The 23299-nt window shown below is 33.8% G+C and overlaps 1 protein-coding gene across 2 annotated transcripts in view; it reads right to left on the minus strand.

Annotated features, from left to right (window-relative positions):
- The window catches only part of LOC138714831 (scoloptoxin SSD14-like), an 85562-nt gene that overhangs the window by 7473 nt on the left and 54790 nt on the right, over positions 1-23299 (minus strand). For both annotated transcript variants that reach the window (XM_069847009.1, XM_069847008.1), the window contains exons 4-9: positions 20017-20237; positions 19240-19435; positions 10250-10450; positions 7862-8090; positions 5400-5590; positions 855-1095 (exon numbers count right to left, since the gene is read on the minus strand). In XM_069847009.1, the coding sequence (XP_069703110.1) occupies positions 855-1095; positions 5400-5590; positions 7862-8090; positions 10250-10450; positions 19240-19435; positions 20017-20237 (1279 nt within the window). The remainder of the gene's footprint in view (positions 1-854; positions 1096-5399; positions 5591-7861; positions 8091-10249; positions 10451-19239; positions 19436-20016; positions 20238-23299) is intronic.

Here is a 23299-nt window from a genome sequence, read left to right on the forward strand (position 1 = left end):
AACAATGTGTGTCACAAAAACGAAATAATAAAATAAGTAAAGGAAGAAAGAAAGAAAAAAAAAAGAAAGACAAAAAGAAAGGCTGTAATAAAAAAGAATAGCTAATGAAGTATGAGAGAAAGAATAAAAGAAAGAAAGAGAGAAAGAAAGCCTGTAATAAAAAATGAATAGCTAATGAAATATAAAAGAATGAATGAAAGAAAGAAAAAAAGAAAGAATGGCTGTAATGAAAAAGGAATAGGTAATGAAATATGGAAGAAAGGAAGAAAGAAAGAAAGAAAGAAAGGAAGGAAGGAAGACTGTAATAAAAATGGAATAGCTGATGAAATATCAAAGAAAGAATGAATAAAAGGAAGAAAGAAAGGGTGTAATAAAAAGGAATAGCTAATGAAATATGAAAGAAAGAATGAAAGAAAGAAAAAAGAAACAAATAATGACTACAATAAAAAGAAATAATGAAATAAGAAACAAACAACGTCCATAATAAAAAGGAGTAAGAAATAAGAAAGAAAGAAAGCAACAATAGCAGGAATAAAAAGTAAGAAGTAAAGATATAAACAAACAAACAATGTAATAATAGAAGAATAAAGAAAGAAAGAAGAAGCAAACAAAACAAACAAAGACTGTAATAAAAACAAATAATGAAATAATAAACGAAAGAAACAACGGCTGTAGTAAAAGATGAATAATGAAATAAGAAACAAGAGATCAACGGCTGTAATAAAAAAGAAATAATTAAATAAGAAAGTGGGAAAGAAAGAAATAATGGCTGTAATAAAAATGAAAGAATCAAGCAAGAAAGAAAGAGAAATAAACAACTCAATTAAGGCAAAGAAACAAAAATTAACTCATACCAAAGCTGTAGCAGTAGTTATTTTCATTGCTCCTGCAGCTCCGACTACTAGTTTAACGTCTCCCTCCTCATCTAGGAAGATAGAGGGCACCATGGAGGACAGTGCGCGTTTCTTTGGTTCTATGTAGTTGTTCGGCAGTGGTGGGAAGTTAGATGGCTTGATGATTCCTGGTATGGAGAAATCTCTCATCCCATTATTAAGGATTATTCCAGTCGTAATAGATTGTTCCCTGGCACCAAAGCTGTAAAATCACAATACAATATTAACAATACTGTTGTCTCCCTGTGTAGTACTTTTTATGAATAGTAATTTTACTCACAAGGGGAGGGAGTAACGATGTGGAAACGTGATACTTCAGTGATATTTAAAATGTGTAACTATTTAAAACAGTGATGCCAGATTTGTGACTACCTGCCAGTTGCTGCCTGCTTATCAAAAGTCGGGTTAACTGAATACATACCGGCAATGGTGTATGCAGAATGGCGGGGGAGGGGGATATAATTAAAATTGTTTACAATTTACATTATCGGTATTTTAAATATTATTATTATTATTATTATTATTATTATTATTATTATTATTATTATTATTATTATTATTAGGGCTAGGATTTTGATGAAATTGCATCTTTTTTCTAGTAAGCCAGAAACATTGCTGCTTTAGTATTTATATGTTATGTGATAAACTGAGTGTTTTAAGACATAATTGTCAGAGCATTTTTTTGCATTTTTTACCTCTTACAACTCATAAGAGCATCTTTTGTTTTATTCGGACATTTTTGAGGCATTTTCATTTAATTTTGGCCATAAATCCCCATTATTAATATAAAATAATGTTTATTTCCTTTGATATTTTCTCTACATATTTTGTCCATTAATACCATTATTTTCTTACTTGGTTATTTAATGACTCTGTATCAACTACGAGATTTTTAGCGTCGATGGAATTGGTGATAGTGATATGATATTTGGCGAGATGATGCCGAGGATTCGCCACACATTACCTGACATTTGTCTTACAGTTGGGAAAAACCTCGGAAAAAACCCAACCAGATAATCAGCCCAAGCGGGAATCGAACCCGCGACCGAGTGCAACTCTGGATTGGCAGGCAAGCGCCTTAACCGTCCAAGCTACGCCGGTGGCTAATACCCATTATTTTGTATAATATTTTAATCGTTTTTCTACACAAATATTGCCATTTTAACGTAGTACACTCCAACCACTCCTTAAATATAGACTCCTTTATACCTGCTAATTCCGGACAAGAGTGGCCTTGTGGTGGACTACATGAAAACTACATCAGGTAAAAAGTTAGAAAAATTATGTAAAATTAAGTAAACTTAAAATGTTGGTACTAGAATTTAATTTAATTACTAGTCTAAATATTAAGTAGTACAAAACCTCTTTTCCTACTAAGCCAATTATGTATGAACAATTATTAGGGCATTTTTATGGGCATTTTTGAAAGATTTTTAGGTCATAAATGCATTGTTTTTAGGACATTTTGCATGATTTATAGGTCATCAAAATCCTAGCCCAAATTATTATTAATATTATGTTATGGTATATTTATTAATATTATAGTATGTTCTAATAGAATAATCACATGCAGGGTGAATAGTAAGCAATGTCATTAATTTTAGGAGGTTATTCTTTGAGATATTTCAAACCAGAAAGTTCAATACAATTTTGCTCGTTTTTGCTCCCTTTTCGAGATAAAAATTGTTTTATATTAAACATTTCATAGCATGTTTTGGGAAAGCCATTGACTTAATTCCCAATATGCTCAGTCAATTTAAGAGAGCAGTGTATTATAATAATAAATAATTGAAAGAATTTTAGTTTTCTTCTTTGAATCTGCAGAAATTTTATCCGAACAAATGTAACATTTTAAAATTCCTTTGCTGAACAAAAAGTTACATTTATTTGGATAAAATTTATGCAGATTTAAAGGACAAAATTAAAATTCTTTCAATCATTTATCATCATAATACACTCATCATCATTGGCATTACGGCCCTTATAGTTTAGCCTTAGCCTCCCTCAGAACATCCGACCAATCACTCCAGTCTAATGCTCGTGTTCTCCATCTTCTAATTCCAACTTTTGTTAGGTCAGCCTGAACGTCATCCAGCCATCTCAATTTAGGTCGTTCGACTTTCCTTCTTCCTACTGGCAATGCATCTAGTAGAGCTTTGGGTGTGCGATTGTTCTCCATCCTGGCTACGTGTCCCAGCCACTCTAACCTGAGTTTTATGTCAACAACAATGTTGATATCTTTATATAATTCATATAACTCAGCATTTGTTTTGATTCGCCAAAACCCTTGCTCATAAGTAGGCCCAAAGATTTTCCGTAATACTTTCCTTTCCCAGGCATTTAAGATCTTTATTGCCCTTTCAGAAAGAGTCCAGGTTTCACTTCCATACAGTGGCGTAGCATGAAATTTTGAGCAGGGGAAGCTAACTCAAGTTGTCTTTCATGCAATATGAGAAAATGTATTACAAAAATATAGTCTTAAAATAAATAGTAGTCAATGTCAAGTCAACAGTCGAAGATTGGTTGGAACATCGTAAGTAACACCAATAAGGCATGACCTCAAATGATACGTAGTAAAATATGATTTCACGGTTTACACATATCTCTTAACAAATAGACATGTATACGTATAACATTAGCTCACTCCCTGTCATACTAAGAGAAATCGCAATATTAGTATCATTACGTAAGTATGCGTCTGTCTTTTGGTTGTATCCTTCACTGACAGCAAGGGAGTCGGTCATTTGTTTTTTAAATCACACTTTTGTTCGTAAGTCAGTCTTGATAATACAATTGTCCTAAAAACATTCAAGTAAATTAGTGTCAGGAACTGTTATTTCGCTCATTATTTATTATATCAGCCACAATGCATACTAACACTTCAACTGAACACAACTGACGGAAAGGGATAACTCGGAAACTACTTTTTTTAAATGTTAAAGCTAGCTTCTCGGCTTCTTGCGAGCCTTGAGAGCCTTAGGGTAGTTTAGTTAGAAAGGGATGGAAAATCAGCGGGGTGGATTACACAGAAGAAACCAGTCTGCTTGGAAGCTGGGGTGTTCAGGCTTCTTGTTTACTGCTGCATCACAAATCATCCTGAGCTGCCGCATCACAATATTTAACGCATAAATATAAATTCTATTAAAATTAATAAATAATTTTCTCCATAAACTGCAGGTTTATTATGAGATTATTATTAACTGGGGAAGCTGAGTTTTTTAGCTTACATTGACGCTACGCCACTGCTTCCATATACTACTATTGGTTTAATAATAGTTTTATATATTCTTATTTTAGCCTTTCTTGAGATACACCTCATAATACACTAGTCTCTTAAATTAACTGAGCATATTGGAAATTAAATCAACGAATTTCCCAAAACACGCTAAGAAATGTTTCATATAAAACAATTTTTATTTCGAAAAGGAAGCAAAAAAGAGTAAAATTGAATTAAACTTTGTTTGAAATATCTCAAAGAATAACTCCGTGAAATTAATGACATTACTTACGGCTTACTCTGTATATATTTAGTCAAGAGTTATTTGTATATAGTTAGTAAAACACTTTACATGATAGAAAAATTAATTGAAACAATCAAATATATTGAAATATATGTAATTAAACACAATAAGGAACGTGGAATTCACCAAGGATGAAGAATGAACCTGGCATGATGAATATATTGAAGGAGGGGTAGAAGGACTGTGCTTTGTGTCGATGTAGATTTTGTTACTCTGACAGTGAAAAATCGGAGAAGGGAAAATGATTATGAATATAAAAATACTCAAATCTAAATATGTAATCTTCATCTTACGATGTTTGGTGACGTATACACGTCCGTTGATGTGACATATTAATGAATTTAAATACTATTATAGTCACAATCATGCCATGGTATGAAAGAAAAATTTCACAACCTCGAGCGGGAATCGAACCTGCGACTTCCTGTTCTCCGGTCAGGCGCTCTACCACTAAGCTATCGAGTTCGTCTCACGCCAAAGGCTTGGAATTATCCTTTCATACTGGCGACTCAGTTATAGAGTACTGTCCATAGCGTCTGATCTAGTCAGCACTGCTTATGGGTTGAGAGAAACTTTACAAATGTAATCTTCATCTTACGATGTTTGGTGACGTATACACGTCCGTCGATGTGACCGGAGAACAGGAAGTCGCAGGTTCGATTCCCACTCGAGGTTGTGAAAATTTTTCTTTCATACCATGGCATGATTGTGACTATAATAGTATTTAAATTCATCTAAATATGTCATTTTTTTAAGTTAAAGGGGGAGGAGGAGTTCAAAACCGATAAACCCCCTCCCCTTGCATACACCCCTGATACCGGTAATAATGTAGACTGGGATTTTGTATAGGTTGCTTTACATTAATGCATTTCCACCTCTTGATTTCCCCTTGTCAGCCCTAGTCATATCCATCATCGTCCACAGACCTACATCCCTTATGATCACATAACTAATAATGCTGCAGTACAGTACGGTATGCCCTTACAAGAAGTTGATTGAGCTGGTAACAGATACAGCATCTCCATTAGGAGCCAGAACTGAAATGTGCGCTGTACCATGATCCGTTCTGAATGCTCCGACAGCGCCATAATAAAGTGGGTCTTGGGAAGTCCAGTTATCTTTTATCTTCCTCCTGATATCATATGCATATTTCTCACGTTGCAAATCTTCAATGAACTAAAACAGAATAAAAGTTTTTCTTTTATGGCTATAGAAATTATAATTAGTGACTAGAAAGTACAGACATAAAAAAATTAAATAATTGATTAAATGGCGATCTTACTCGTGTTAATTATGTAAGCATGTGCGGCTTACAGCTGTTTCGGTGCTACTTGACACCATCCTCAGAGCCTTCTGTGTCTCGGCGCCATCTCAACTTTGCTGCCTGTTGTGTGGGTGCATTCGTGTGATGAAGAGTTATGTCAAATAGTGTGTGTGTTCTGAAATTGATCTGTGTGTTGAAAATTTGATTAGGGTGTGTTTTAGTGTGTCTGCATATTTTATATTGTTCTAGTGTGTTGAGTTTTTGGTTTTTGGGTTGTATTTGTAGGATTTCCATGTCTGTATTTATGTTATAATACAATATGTGTAGGTTGTATGTGTAGGATTTCCATGTCTGTATTTATGTTATAATACAATATTTGTAGGTTGTATATGTAGGATTTCCATGTCTGTATTTATGTTATTATACAATATGTGTAGGTTGTATGTGTAGGATTTCCATGTCTGTATTTATGTTATTATACAATATAGACATGGAAATCCTACACATACAACCCAAAAACCAAAAACTCAACACACTAGAACAATATGAAATATACAGACACACTAAAACACACCCCAATCAAATTCTCAACACACAGATCAATTTCAGAACACACACACTATTTGACACAACTCTTCATCACACGAACGTACCCACACAACAGGCAGCGAAGTTGAGATAGCGCCAAGACACAGAAGGCTCTAAGGATGGTGTCAAGTAGCACCGAAACAGCTGTAAGACGCACATGCTTACATAATTAACAAGAGTAAGATCGCCATTTAATCAATTATTTATATTCAAGTGTTAAAAGTAGTGTACGAAAGATTCAACATGGATAAAAAAATTCCTGTGGCCAGAGAAATTACAAGCTAAAACTCAAGTGTAAGTGTTTCTTATAGTAAGACTACCAAATTCTTTTCATAATTACCAGAAACAGATATCGGAATATGAAAAAACTACCTTTAACATTTCTGCTAGTTTGCCATTCACTTATAGGCTTATTGTTTTTACACGCCTTAAATAATTTAAATACCCATTCTATTTACACATTAAAAATGTTCATTCTACTGCTGGATCTCAATTTTGCAGCAAATTCCTGACAGGTCATATTGAAGTTGGTTAAGATAAAAAGCATGACTCGAACAGTTTCTAAACTCATTCTGAATTTTTTGGATCTCCACAACATTTTCATAGAACAAATTTTTTTCACTGACCATTATTTCAAGGAAAATGCTGAGATATTTCTATCTACTTCTGGAATTGCACAAAAAATATCATTTTCTCGGTGAAAATTAAAAAAATTTCACTTCTTTTCGAGCAAAGAGTAGCATTCTTTCATTCGACATTGCTATTTTCTCTGAAGTCACATATTTCTTCAAAGAAGAAATTTCATAAAATAAATTATTTCATTTAGGTCAAGTATATCTAAAATGGATGAAAAATAATGAAATGTCTCTTCAAATTTTTCTCTTTCTGGAGGACAACTCTACCTAAAATATCAAATTAGGAAACATTCATTCATTCAATGTTCTGCCCAAGGGCAGGTCTTTCACTGCAAACTAAGCTTTCTCCAAATCTTGGATAATTTTGGAGGTCATGATGAATGGTACCAGCCAATCAGAAATAGACCATCCAATGTCTCATCTCTCATGTCATCTATGCGAGAGATATAGAAAGTTTTTGTTCTACCCGTGGTTTGCAAAGGGAAGAGTTCTGTGAGTCGTTCGTTGATGATTCAAAATAATAGTTGAAATCGCAGATTGGAAAGAATCGTGAACAGATCGTTACAATCGATTTGTAATGTATGATTGAATCGTTTGAATTGACTTCTGAAAAAGAATTATGTTGCCCAACCCTATGCCACACAGACTGAGACAAGAGGCCAGACAATGCTATAGTATAACAGGATCCATTGTTTATGGTGAAGCGATGCCAATGTTATTTAAAATAATGCGCGCATCCCAGTTTTTCTTCGATAAATTTCGGAAAAAAATATGCGTGGAGTATTCTCATATATACAGTATTTTAGTTTCTCAATTGAGACAAAATTTGAAAATCAAATAATTGAGATGTATAGCAGTATGATAAATTATCTCTGAATAAACTCATGAACTTATTTTTTGTGTGATTTGATAAATAGATTTGATATAGGGATAAATGTCATAAGAAATGTTACATCTTACCTTTTCAATAAAAACAAATCCAGGATCTCCAATTCGTGTTTTTCTTCCATAGGCATGCTTGAAAGCCTCTACAATTCTCTGAGATTGTTTAGTCTTATCATCATTATAAACAAAATTGTCTAAAATATTTAAAATGAGACCGAGGATAATGCCAGAGCCAGGTGGAAGTACTGAATACATTGTAATACCATTTTTCAGTTTTGCTGTTACTGGTTCTTCCCATCTTACTCTGAAATAAGAACAATAAGCTTAATGCATTTTTAGTCCATGAGTAGACCCTACACAGAAGTCTATTCATAGGGGTACTTTACATATATGAAGACCATGCTACTTTTTAGCATATCTGTAGATCGTCGAAATGGAATTAATAAACTTATAATCAGTTTTTGCTTGGGAGGAGGAGCAGAAGGGAGGGTGCAAAACTTTTTTAGGAAGAGCTTATGGTGTATATCGTGTGGTGTACTCTCTCCCTATTTCCTCTAAAATGAACTACAGTATTTTCCATATTGTAAACTGGGGTAAAATTGACCAATGGGGTTAATTCGACATAAAAAAAATTAAACCGCTTGGCATTTTTGTTTTGAGGCATGAAATTTGTTTCTTGTCATTGGCTATGCAGTTGAATTGCAAAAATCAGTCAATCTAAAATTTCCAATTTCATCATCATCATCATCATCATCATCATCATCATCATCATCAATAGCTATCAGGGTTTAGGCCATTTGGCCTGTTCCATCTCAGGTAAAAAGCTGGTCTCTCCATTGCTTCTTTGGGCGTCCACGATCTTGGTATCCAAGGGGTCTGTAATTTAATAATCTCCTGGGTAGTCTATCATTTGGCATCCGTAGAATATGCTCATGCCAGTTGCTCCGATACTTGTGGATTGTCTCTGTAATGGCTGCGATATTTAGTTCTTGTCGGATGTCTTCATTATATTTATGGTCATAGAGAGTGTAGTCTGCTAGAGGTCTTAGTAATCTCATCTCAGCTGCTTCTATTCTTTTCAGTTGACCAGTTGTTAGAGTCCAAGTTTCTGATCCATATAGCAAAGTTGGAATGGCCATTGTTTTGTAGAATTTCAAAATTGTGTCTTGCCGGACCTTCTTAAACAGTGTATTTCTAATTGTTCTTAGCAGCTGTTGAAATTTGGCTAATTTATTATCTATATCTCGAGAATGAATATAGGAGAGATTACAGCCAAGGTAAGTAAAAGCATTTACTTGCTCTACTCCAGAGTTATTGATAACTATGTTAGTTCTTATAGAATTTTTACCAATAAAGGCCATGGTCTTTGTTTTGTGTATAGAAATTTCTAAATTGCACTCTTTTGCTTTTTGATATAACCTATGAATTGCCATTTGTAAGTTCTCTTCGGTGTTAGCTAATATAATTACCGTACATCATCTGCGTAGAGCAGAGTGTTAAGGGGTTTATTATCGATCATAAAATGTGTGGCCAATTCAATTTCCCAGTCCTTAATAAGTGCATTAATATATATATTAAATAAACAAGGAGACAACAGACAACCTTGTTTTAAGCCTTGATTTGTTATCCTAGTCGTTAAACTAATCTTGTTATTAATTTTAATTTTAATCTTTGTGTTTTTGTACATGCTTTGAATGGCATAAATTAAATTTTGAGGTATCCCTTCTTTCTTTAAAATGTTCCAAAGTGTTGATCTATTTACAGTATCAAATGCTTTTTGGAAATCAATAAATGTTATGTGTGTTGGAATATTGAACTCTCGATGTTTTTCAATAAGAAATTCTCCAATTTCCAATTTCATTTACAGAAATTCTATTGCAGACAAAGCCTAAATATTTCCTTTCACACACGTGAAATCATGTAGAAAAATTTAATTTTAGAAATTTATAAATTAATTAAGAGACTGTAAGTTTAAATACAATTTCTACGGAAACATGGTTAAATTATCATCATCATTTATGGCATCAAAACACTATCCCTCTGATGTTACCATATTCTGATGAAAAACACATCACCTTCATAGACTTCAAAAAGCATTTGATAAACTTAATCGCCATATCTTGTTAAACATACTATTAAATGATAATATAGTACCACAACCAATTACCCGAAATATATTTCACTTATACAAAGAAACTTCAAATGCAGTAAAAACTGGAGATACTTTATCACCTTGGAGGGATATAAATTCAGGTGTTAGACAAGGTGGTGAACTTTCTCCACTTTTATTTAATATCTATATGAATGCTATTATCAAAGAATTTAAATTGACACGACATGGGTAATTTCATTTAGTGTTCTGCCCAAGGGCAGGTCTTTCATTGCAAACCCAGCTTTCTCCAATCTTTCGTATTTTCTATATTTTTACGTACTGTATTATAATTTTTACTAAATGTTTCTTACCTGTATTGTTTGAGGTCTTCTTCACTGATGATTCCTCCAATCCTTCGTATATCATTGACAAATTGTGCAGTAAGTTTACCATTGTACAGTACTGTGGCATTGTTATCTCTTATCATTTCCAAGGTTTTAGCTAATTGTGGTCGTTTTATCTTATCTCCTACTTTCCAAACCCTCCTTGTCACATTGTTAATAAAGATGTTTCTGAAAAATATACAAAACATAATATTTCATTTCATTTATTGTATTCCCTACATCTTACATCAGCACTGAAGCTTTAAGATTTGGAACAAGTCAAGAGTTGGCGAGATGAGATGAGATGAGGCCGAGAATTCACCATAGATTACCTGACATCTTCCTTATGGTTGGGAAAACTTCGGTAAAAACCTAACCTAAGTGGGAATCTAGTCCAAGCCTGAACGCAGCTCTGGATCAACAGGCAAACGAGTCTCCCAACTGAGCTACGCTAATGGTTCTGAAAGAATGTAAAATACGTAACAAATAGTTGAACTATACAAACGAATATACAATACATAACAAGCAGTGGACCTATACCAAAACACAATACACAGCAGATTAAGTCAATTTACAAGCCTAAACAATTCATTGGCCGAGCCATACAAAATTCTGCAGTATAGTAGCCTAAGCAGATTAATTCAATTTACAAGCAAAAACAATTCAATCAATTGAGCTACGGTATACAAAAATATGCAACACATAGCATGCTGATTAATTCAATTTACAAGCATATCAGCAGTAGCGGCCGGTGAGCGAAATCCTCGGTGAGGCCAGATGCAATTAGTTTAAGTGCCTCCGATAGAAAATGTTATTTATGATATTAATTATTATTGTTATTACATTATTAATATCATTATTACTGTATTATTATTATTATTATTATTATTATTATTATTATTATTATTATTATTATTATTATTATTATTAGTCTAATATTATTACTAGTAAAGATCAATTTCTCTGAGAAGGAATGGACCAAATGGCCCAAACCTTGATGATGATGATGATGTTGATGATATTATTACCAATGAAAAATATTAATTTCACTCACCAAATAAGCTGTTATGCTGCGAGTTTCAGTGATTGTTTCAGTGTGATGAAGCATCCCATATTATGTGTTGAAATTTCCCTTTCTTTCTTTTTATTTTTTTCCTTTGACAGCAACAAACAAGGCCAACAGAGAAGTTTATTTTGCACCACATTACCACTTAACCATTTATGTTGCAATAGAAACTTGCGTTTTAAGATTATCTGTCAGAAAAATTGTCAGCGATGTCGTAGGTATCTCGGTAGGCTCTCTATTTATAACTTCCTTTCTTTCAATATTATTTCTTCTCGAAAAAGGACACTCTAACAATGAATTAACTACACCAACATTATTCCTCTCATTTGTTTCTGTTTATATTTTCTCGAAATACATAACAACATTGGCCCAGATTCACAACTGTACTACGAAGTACAATAGTACAACACCCTCGCTTAAGTCATAAACTAAGACATAAGGGGAGAGAATAGTGTGGGTCTCTGCCTGCCAGAGAGCTGCAGTTTTTGTTATTTATGGCCTATTTAGGAAGACAAGTCACCATTGCTATTCCCACCCCACTCTACCCTTGAGGCTGGCCCATGGATGGGAGAAGTGAAACTGACCAGACCAGACGAATTGTGCCTCAGTTACAACGTTTTAAGCGCAATCTCAAAAGAACGCGAAGACATACGAAATGCATAAGCAGACCCGGCACGAGCGATTCTGGCCTCAGGAACAAATTTTACTGCAAAACAGGTCTATCTACATCACAAAGTGTTCAAACGCTTCTACAGCAATATATGCTTCATTCAAATAACTAATACATTGCATAAAAACACAAAATTTGATTTCAGTTAAGCCAAGTGACTGAGGCCCGGCCTCACTTGCCTCAGTCAATCAGCCGCCACTGCATACCAGTATAAAATTCATCAGTTGACCTATGCAAAAATATACAACACATAGCAAGCAGATCAATTCTCGATTTACAAGTATAAACAATTCATCAGTTGTGTAGAAGGTATGAATATATAGACATTTGGTTAATTCTGTTCTGAACCTCCTCTCATGATCCTTCAAAGCTTTAAGATAATTCAGTGAAACAAATTATTACTGCTATATCAATCCTTGCCAGTTCTGAAAAACGACTAATTTAATATGAAATGCACTGGGGTGGATAAATTTCTGTAAGTATCTCGATTCTTTCCAGTAGATAGACCAGACATAACCATTCTCTCATTCATTAAATACTGAAGTCTGAGAAAAGGTTTAGAACAGACTTAATCAAATTTCCACGTACTCATACCATCTACACAACTGATGAATTGTTTATTCTTTAAATTGAATTATTCTACTTGATATGAAATGTACAATTTTGTATAGCTCAACTAAAATAATATATGTTTGTAAATTGAATTAATCTGTTTACTATGTATGTATTGTATATTTTTTGTATAGCTTAACTGATGAATTATATATGCTATAAATTGAATAGTACCTAGTCTGTATAGCTCAACTAATGAATTGTTTATGCTTATAAATTGAATTAATCTACTTGATATGAATTGTACAATTTTGTATGGCTTAACAAAAGTATGTTTGTAAATTGAATTAATCTGTTTATTATGATTGTATTGTATATTTTTCTATAGCTTGGCTGATGAATTGTATATGCTTTAATCCATGAATCTTTCGTACACTACTTTTAACACTTGAATATAAATAATTGATTAAATGGCGATCTTACTCGTGTTAATTATGTAAGCATGTGCGGCTTACAGCTGTTTCGGTGCTATTCGACACCATCCTCAGAGCCTACTAGATCTCGGCACTATCTCAACTTCGCTTTGCTCAACTTCTACATATGCCAAACACATAACTAATGCTAACCACACATACAATAAAATAAATACAGACATGGAAATCCTACACATACGACCCAAAAACCAAAAACTCAACACACTAGAACAATATGAAATATACAGACACACTAAAACACCCCAATCAAATTCTCAACACACAGATCAATTTCAGAACACACACACTATTTGACACAACTCTTCATCACACGAACGCACCCACACAACAGGCAGCGAAGTTGAGATAGCGCCGAGATCTAGTAGGCTCTGAGGATGGTGTCGAATAGCACCGAAACAACTGTCAGCCGCACTTGCTTACATAATTAACACGAGTAAGATCGCCATTTAATCAATTATTTATATGCTTTAAATTGAATAGTAATCTGTATAGCTCAACTGATGAATTGTTTACATTTGTAATTTGAAGTAATTTGCATGATATGTATTATCAGTTTTTGTATATCTCAATGATTGTTGTTTATGCTTTCAAATTGAATTATCTTACTTGCTATGTATTAGGTTTATAGCTCAATTGATGAATAATTGTTTAGATTTGTAAATTTAATCATCTGATTGCTATGTAGGCTACTGTATATTTTTTGTAGAGCCACCAATATAGCTCAGACTACAGACTCGCTAGCCTGCTGATCCGGAGCTGTGTTCAGACTTGGGTTAGATCTGCGTTCGATCTGATTACCTGGTTGTTTTTTCAGAGGTTTTTCCCAACCATAAGGCAAATACCAGGTAATCTATGGCGAATCCTCGGCCTCACCTCACTCAATCTCGTCAAAAAATTGTAATATTGTAAAATTTTGACTTGTTTCACATCTTAAAGCTTCAGTACTAATGTAAGATCCATTGAATACAATAAATGAAATGAAAAAATGACTAAGCCAAATTTCACACTGCAGCAGCATCTAAATAACAACGTCTAACAGAAGAGCTCAAAAGCTTTTGCCAAATAGAGTCATTAACTGGTCTATTGTCATGTAATCCAAGTGTTAGCAATAGAATATCTACACACCCTACAAAAACGGCAACAGATACTCAACATGCTTAATTATACCATTTTTAAAGTTCTTTGAAAACTGCTTAAAGTGCTTTAAAGGAGATGACGGTATGCAACTAATATGAGCAAATACAGGAAGATGGTGGCGATAAGTTCAAGAGAATCAGTAACTTAATCATTTAGGAAAAAGGACTTCAAAATTAATAATATAGCACTTATTTAAAAAGTAATTATAAAAACTACAAATAACCTCTTACTACGCAACATAACTAAAAAATTGCATTAACCCTCAAACACAGAGGTGAGGTCTCTGAGACTGCTCCAAAATTTTTTATGTAGAAATGAACCGGTTCCCGTCACTTTACAAATGCGAATGCTTGTGTTCTTTCTGGTGGGAAGCCGATGTCGCAGTTCACTTAGTGGTATTCAATTATTTCGTATAGTACTGGAGATACTACAAATAGTATACTGCTAACAATCTCATAGACCGCAAGTCTGTGTAACTGGACTGGTTTTCTCCATTCTTGCAATCAATTCTACATAAGGCAGAGCTTGAGTGGACGGAGAATGAGGATAGTGAAATTGATTCTGCACGTGAACAAGATTTCGTCCTTGAGAATGATCAACAATGATTGCCTATTGAAAGTGTACTGTATATAAGGTAGGTAGTGTTTTGAATATTTCTATTTTTTGCTTTAAACATAAATTATTTCAGTTTTTATTTCATTTAATAATTAAATGTATAGTGTTACGCTAATTTCATTAAAAAGAAAACAATCATACATACTGAATTTTGATAGACGCGTTTATATGTGTAAGTATAGTATAGTATAGTACCGGTATAGTATAATATAGTATAGTATAGTATAGTATAGTATACTGGGTGTTCAGTTCAAAGTGTGTCATGGCTCGCTGTATGCCATCATATGGCTAGTCAATGAGCCTAGATAATTCAATCTTCCTACACTTATACAGAGGTGTATTACTTATGTGTCAGAGAAGTTGCATAGCAAGTACGGCGTTCATTCTGAAGAGTACTTACTGATATGTACAGTATCACCGGTAGTGGCATGAACGTGAACTGTTTGGAAACATGTACTGAGGTGGGTTTTTTTCTTACTGTCAGGATATGAGGAGAGGGTTAACACGATTTCTTACGTATTTGTTGACATTAACTTGGACGGTCAACATGGACACGGAGCATTTGATTTGTATTGTGGAATGTTGCCGTACGCAACCGATGATAACAAATACCCTGCGTACAACTTGGCCGCGCAAAATACAGTTCGAAAGAGGTTATGGTAGCACACAGACAGTACAGACCGCCATCTGTTGCTACGACGTTCAAGTTATACCGTACACGTTCTCAAGTACAGATTGAACGCCTTGATTAATAGGCAACTTCGCTGACATGAAAGCTGAAACTCGCTTCAAATCGCTGACTCACGACAGTGACGTCATGACACACTTTGAAATGAACATCCAGTAGTATAGTATAGTATAGTATAGTATAATAGGCCTATATAGTATTTATTCTTTAGTCGACACGTTAAAAGGTTTTAAAATTTATTAAAAATGGTTATATAGCCTACCTTGGGCAGATGGCCCTTTTCGACGCGGTATTGCGTCTTCATCAGTGTCCCACGAACTACTGTTGATCTTGAATTCTGCCATTTGCATTCGTCAGTTGTAGGGGTGGGGGCGTGTTGTTCCTGTGGTGGGGGTGGTTGTTTGTGTGTTATGTCTCATGATAGCGAATAATGTATGGGTATTGAACTGTAATTGTGTATTAAGTATACGTTGTGGGTGTGTTATTGTATGTTTGTATACTTCGTATTGTTCTAAGATGTTTAATTGTAAACTTTTTGGTGTGATGTGTAGAATTTCCACATCTGTTTCTATATTATTGTAGTCATGATTATTGTTGATAATATGTTCTACGTAATTTGATGTGATGTAGGGTTTGGTTATAGCTTTAATATGTTTACTGTATCTTGTTTGAAAGGATCTTCCTGTCTGTCTTATGTAAAAATGTGGGCAACTATTGAATTTTAGTTTGTAAATGCCACTGGCGTTCAGTTCAATACCCACACATTGTTCTATATCATGATACATAACACACAAACAACCACCCCCCACCATAAGAGCAACACACCCCCACCCCTACAACTGACAAATGCAAATGGCAGAATTCAAGATCAACAGTAGTTAGTGGGACACTGATGAAGACGCAACACCTCGTCGAAATGGGTCGTCTGTCTAAGATATATGACCTTTTTTAATAAATTTTAACACTTTTTAACGACTAAACAATTTTAAGTTTTTAAACAAAGTGTTAACGTGAACTAGAATCAATAAAATATTTATTAACTGTCGTTATAGCAAAAGCTAATGATATTGTCAAAATACAAGTGTGAAATTATCGTACTAAAATTAAAAATATTCTATTACATACTGTACACCAATAAAGATAAAACAAACTGATCCCAAATACTCCTTAGAGTTTACAATTGAGAGTCAAGATAATAAAAAATAGGCTTATATCTAGATAAAATTTGTAACACACTGATTCCAAATAATATTTGATACTGGTTACTTGTTGTTACTTGTTTAGAATTTGTGACTCGGACAGCCTAAGAGTAGAACTTCAATTCCTATACAAAACCTTCAAAAACAACGGATATGACAACAACATTATAAGGAAGTCCACATACAAGAACTCACGACCAGAAGCACACGAACAAGATCCTGAACTTATGAACATGAAACAGAAGGCCTTCCTCCCATACATAGAAGGAACCACAGACAGAATTGGGAAATTACTGAAGAAATTCAATCACACAAGATCTCCCACTCATTAGTCAAAGTCAAAGATAAACTTCCATACCTCCAATCAGCCGGAATATACATGATCCCTTGCTCCTGCGGTCTAAAATACATAGGCCAAACTGGACGTATTGTGGAAGATAGAAGGAAGGAACACATACGACTCTGCAAATAGGGACCATACGAAAAATCAGCAATAGCCTTACATTCAGCAGATTCAGGCCACGCCATCGAATTCGACAATATCAAGATAATAGATAAAGAAGACAACTTATACAGAAGACTGGTCAAAGAAGCCTTCCACATCAAACAACATCCCAACAACATCAACAAGGAGGAGGGGTTACAACTCAGCAACTCATGGGGAAGTCTATTCCAAGATCATGCTTAGGAACGAGAAACCAGGTCTCCACATGTACGTGGCGCCCCCCTTTATCCGGACATCGGGCACGGTATCAAGGTCACTCTTTCGGACCTTATGAGGGCCAGTATTTAATATGAATACTCTCCTCCATACAGACCTCAACCGGACTGGACAACGAAGGACCAATCAGATGCCAGAAGGAGAACCTACGACCTATCACTGAAAGTACTCCCCCCATTGAGACTATTATATATATATATATATACGAGCTCGCAGACTATTTCCTTATCCAACAACTGCTCTGAAGATGACCACAACACAGCGGTCGAAACATCAGCCACCAACACCAAGACAAAGTGGGAGAAGCACCGAAGCTTATCCACAGACCATGTACACCAGTCGCGGAAGCCTACGCGGACACTTAATATTTGATACTCTCTGTTTATATACAATAAAACAAGAATTAACTTAATAACATAATGAGAATATAATATAGTGTAAAAATTGCACAAATTGTTGTATTGAAAATGAAATAATTAAGTCTATTAATTGTTACGACTTATATTGTATGTTGTAAGCATTACTGACACTTCAAATGAACTCTGTTTTAATACTTACTCTATTAGTGACAATTAAAATTTATTTCATGTGCCGTCTATGCTTATCCTTATTTAACAAGTATATTGGTTATACAATATTTTGTTACATAATATATCAATTGAACGTTTTCGGCTCTATAGAGCCATCATCAGAAACAAGTAAGCCCATATGTATGATATAAGTACACAGTGTATTGCCGTACAAGTAAACTCAATTAATATTAAAGAACATGCTTCTGTATAAAATAGATGATTATATGGCAATAATTACATTATAAATACAAAGTGGATATGTAGGCCGCATTAGAGTTTTAAAATTGTTAATGATAAAATTACATAAAATACTTTTAAAATGTTATAATCAGGATTAATAAATTTATGAAATTACATTTGCAAAGTTTCTTTCAACCCATAAGCAGTGCTGACTGTATCAGACGCTATGGACAGTACTCTATAACAGAGTCGCCAGTATGAAAGGATAATTCCAAGCCTTTGGTGTGAGACGAACTCGATAGCTCAGTGGTAGAGCGCCTGACCGGAGAACAGGAAGTCGTAGGTTCGATTCCCGCTCGAGGTTGTGAAATTTTTCTTTCATACCATGGCATGATTGTGACTATAAATGTATTTAAATTCATTAATATGTCACATCAACGGACGTGTATACGTCACCAAACATCGTAAGATGAAGATTACATTTGCAGGATTAATAGTTGTCTAGTTTGATGCCTGTGTGAATTTCCATAATTTGGTTATACCTGGAGCAACAATGTAATGTGCATCATTGTAACTCTGAGTATAGACATTACATTTGATACTTTCTTCCCTTACAGTTGTTGCTCCAGCTACTACCAAATTATGGAAATCCACACAGGCATCAAACCGGACAACTATTAATCCTGATTATAATATTTTTAAAGTATTTTATGTAATTTTATCATTAACAATTTTAACACTCTAATGCGGCCTACATAGCCACTTTGTATTTATAATGTAATTATTGCCATATAATCATCGATTTTATACAGAAGGATGTTATTTAATATTAATTGAGTTCACTTGTATGGCAATACACTGTGTACTTATATCATACATATGGGCTTACTTGTTTCTAATGATGGCTCTATAGAGCCGAAAACGTTCAACTGATATATTATGTAACAAAATATTGTATAACCAATATACTTGTTAAATAAGGATAAGCATAGACGGCACATGAAATAAATTTTAATTGTCACTAATAGAAAATTAGCTTATCGGTCCCATCATGCCTTTTAAACTTACTCTATTATTCAATTACCTGAGAGATGATGTTCGTAAATCACCTTGTGATTTCTCCAGTAGTTTTTGTAGATAAGCACTAACAGGGTATCCCTCTGTACACAAATCAATGGATGGCTGTACGAGATCCCTCCACTCCACATTTCCACTCTTATATCTCTGATATGCTTCCCAGTATCCCATCAGTTCCCCTGGCACTGCTACTGCCAACCCTCCTGCATGTAGAAAGTTAACAGAGAACTTGCTTTTCAAAACTCAACATATCCATGAAATTAATGTGATGTTGGAAAGTTTTAAATAATTTTTGTAACAAAACACAAATAAATTATTACTATAAAAACTGATTATTTAAAATATTTATAAGTGCTGCATGATTAGCTAAGATAAAACATGAAAAATAGATGTCGTTGAGAACAATATTTTATAGGAATAATAATAATAATAATAATAATAATAATAATAATAATAATAATAATAATACCGGTAATAATAATAATAATAATAATAATACCGGTAATAATAATAATAATAATAATAATAATAATACCGGTAATAATAATAATAATAATAATAATAATAATAATAATAATAATAATAATATCGGTAATAATAATAATAATAATAATAATAATAATAATAATAATAATAATAATACCGGTAATAATAATAGTAATAATAATAATAATAATAATAATAATACCGGTAATAATAATAATAATAATAATAATAATATTATTATTATTATTATTATTATTATTATTATTATTATTATTATTACTGTCGATAGGATACACACCTTTTTCTGATAGGGAATGGTCCATGTTGAACATATTTCTTTCTGCAGCCAGCGGAGCCCAATCCCGAGCATTCAAAACACTAACTTTTCTGGCATTTCGTTCATAAATTGTCATGTAAAAACCTCCACCGAGACCCATGCTTTGTGAACAGACAACACCTTCACAGAACATGGCCGCAATAGCTGCTTCTACAGCTGATCCTTTCCTCTCCAGAATATTCCTAGAACACCACAAATTTAATGTTTGTAATTACTTAACAGTATTAACATTGCTTTGTATATTATACAGAAATTCTTTTACATATTATATCAACTGAAAGAGAGACCTTTGACGGAAAGAGTGAAGAAATTTGAGTTATTATACCTAGTACTCATAACAGTAGGCCTGTAATAACGATGTATCGTAACATTTGGTTTCACTCTGTTTCTTTCATATAATTATTAAGTTCACTATTGGCAGTCATTCCAATATGGAGAGTTCAGTGCGAAGCTTGTGGCAGAAGCCTCTGAAGGCATGGTTACATGGTTACCTTGACTCGCAAGCTTGTGGGGGGGGGACTGGGGAGGAGGTATCTATTCGCTACATCTCTGTATGAACTGAGGCTAGCCTCACCTTCATAATAATATGTTGTGCTATATTGGTGTTCTCTGAATTCGCTGCATTGTTGAGTGTTAGTTTAATCAAAAGTGCATCCGTGTGTGTATTACATATTCATTTTATGTGAAATGGGTCATATTGAGAGAACATTGAGGTCTTTATTTGTAGAATTAAAAGGGAAACCATTTTTAAGTTGAACGTATGAAACAAAATGTTGTTGTTGTTTTCTAATGCCAGGCATTTGACAATAAAGTCATTTGACCTCTTGCACTCCAATATATGAAACAAAATGTGGTTATGAAGATAGAAGATCGACACCACATTTTACAATATTGGATGGAGAAGGACAAAATAGAAATTTTCAATTGTCATGGTATAAGAAATATCCTTGGCTAACAGGGTGCTCTGAGACAAATAAGTTATATTGTTATATGTGTATTCTGTTTGGGGGTGAAAATGAATGGTCAACATCTTGTGGGTCTATGTCACAAACATTTTTGATTGGAAAGCCGATAAACATTTGCTGTATAAAAAGATATACGGTAAGCAGACTTTTTTTTCAGCCTACTCAGTATTTACAACAGCGAATAGGGATTATAAAGAATGGACACTGAGCGAATTTTCCTGTGTTTTGTTTCTCTGTGCGCCAGCGGCTAGTTCCACTTTCAAGTGCTAGAGGTAGTGTAATCGAGCATACACTAAGATAATAATTGAAAATAGAGTTAAGGCACAGGATCCAAAAATCGCCTACTTTATTGCATAATCCAGTAACGCTTTGCTTCAAATAAATTCAAGTTAACAGCTTTTCCTTATTTCTCAGTGACAAACTAGTTGTATTAATAATATTTTATATTTCAGATATAATACATTATATTATAAAATAATATAATACATTATAAAATTAAGTATCGAATTCGTTTAATATTTGTATAATAATATAATATAGGTATATGGTTTTACTTCTCGTAAGAGTTTTGTTTTTCCATTTTCAGCGCTATCAAATCATTACATATTTTAATTGTTGTTGGGCCCAACGTCTCAACTCTCATTATAAAGGAACTCTAGAGTCTAGACATTGCAGTTAATGAAGGATTTATTATTCTATGGATCCAATTTATTTTATTTGAGTACATAATGTACCTAGATGTATTAATTATGTGTGTTATATTTCTGCTGTGTCGATTGCTAGCTGGTGTGATGTCAGCGCCAACTCTAGGGAGAAAGCAGAATCTGACGCTTAGCTTGAAGGTCATTGAAATCAGTCCGGCTACATCAAAGGTACCGACGCGAAGTGTCCATTCTTTATAATCCCTATTCGCTGTTTACACCTTACAAGCAAACATTCTGATGGGGGCAGATAAAAAAGTTTTTATTTTTTTCATCTACCATGTTAATAATGTCAAAAGAAGTACTTATACAAATTCTGGCCTCTCGACCACAATTACGAGGCCGTCCAGAAAGTGATTTTTATTGGGGCTGTTTACAGAAAAAGCACAGTTGCTTGGAAAGATTTACTGAAACAGATACAGCAATTGTTTCGCTATTTGTCAACATATCCTGCAATGGAACTGACAGAGCTTCGTCACTGGAGTGAACACACAAAGGAAGCAGATTGCCTGCTCGCAATTCTGATCGAGCAAAATAAAATAGCAAGTACCATTCTACTCTAATGTCAGATGGTTAAGTGACCCTTAGTTATAACTCTTTATATTACTAAAATATTTTGACAACAGTTCTTTGTTTCAGAGTAGATGATTTCTTCCTTTCAGATTTCTTGTACAGGGCTTTATTTATAAATCATGTCCATTCACGTTTGTTTTAGGTCTTGGCTACTAAGCATGCTGCACCAGTTGTGACTATACTTCAACTCCGCTTCCGAACTTGTATAAAAGCTTACCTTATAGAAGACGTTGAAAATGTCCTCCTCTCTTGACTAAGCAGGCAGTATACAGGGAAAACATTCTGAATGGGGTGTTATTTCGCATTTATTCACTGGTGTCATTCTAATTTTTAACAACTGGTTCTCTCCGCTAATAACCGCAAATTTAATAATTTCAATATAAAAAATATTGAATAAGGTAATAATAACCTATTAATAACCTTCGCTTCTTCTTATTTGCCCAAAACTTTCAAACTCGATGGGTCAACCGCTGCATCTGCTGTTACAATTAAACGTAATAAGTATCTCGATCTTCTGGATAGATATAATTTTGTCGTTTTCGCCATAGAATCTATGGGCCCATGGTGTTCCGAGGCGAAGTTGTTAACTTCTGATATCGGCAAGTATTTACCAGCACTTAATGGTGACTCTCGCTCTACGGCTTTCCTCCACCAAAGAATTAGTATTGCCATTCAACGAGAGAACGCTATAAGTGTTATGGGGACTTTTCCAGAATCTAAATCGTTGGAAGAAATATTTTATTTCGTGTAGAGCTGTAGAGAGTATTTCGCATCCTTTAGTTTTGTTGCTAATTTTTAGTTTGTCCCTTACTCAATTGTTTAATTTAATTTCAAAATTGAATTAAAGTTTATTTTGTATATTCGGAAAATGTAAACAAAGTAATAAAAAGTAAATAATTTTGGATATGGATGTATATTGTATGATTCAATATTGTTGCTATTTTGTGCTAGTTGTATTATACTGGAGACATTATACAGGCACAAAATATTTTAATATAATATACC

This window comes from Periplaneta americana, chromosome 15, assembly GCF_040183065.1.
Source record: "Periplaneta americana isolate PAMFEO1 chromosome 15, P.americana_PAMFEO1_priV1, whole genome shotgun sequence".
In the NCBI taxonomy this organism is placed as follows: Eukaryota; Metazoa; Arthropoda; class Insecta; order Blattodea; family Blattidae; genus Periplaneta; species Periplaneta americana.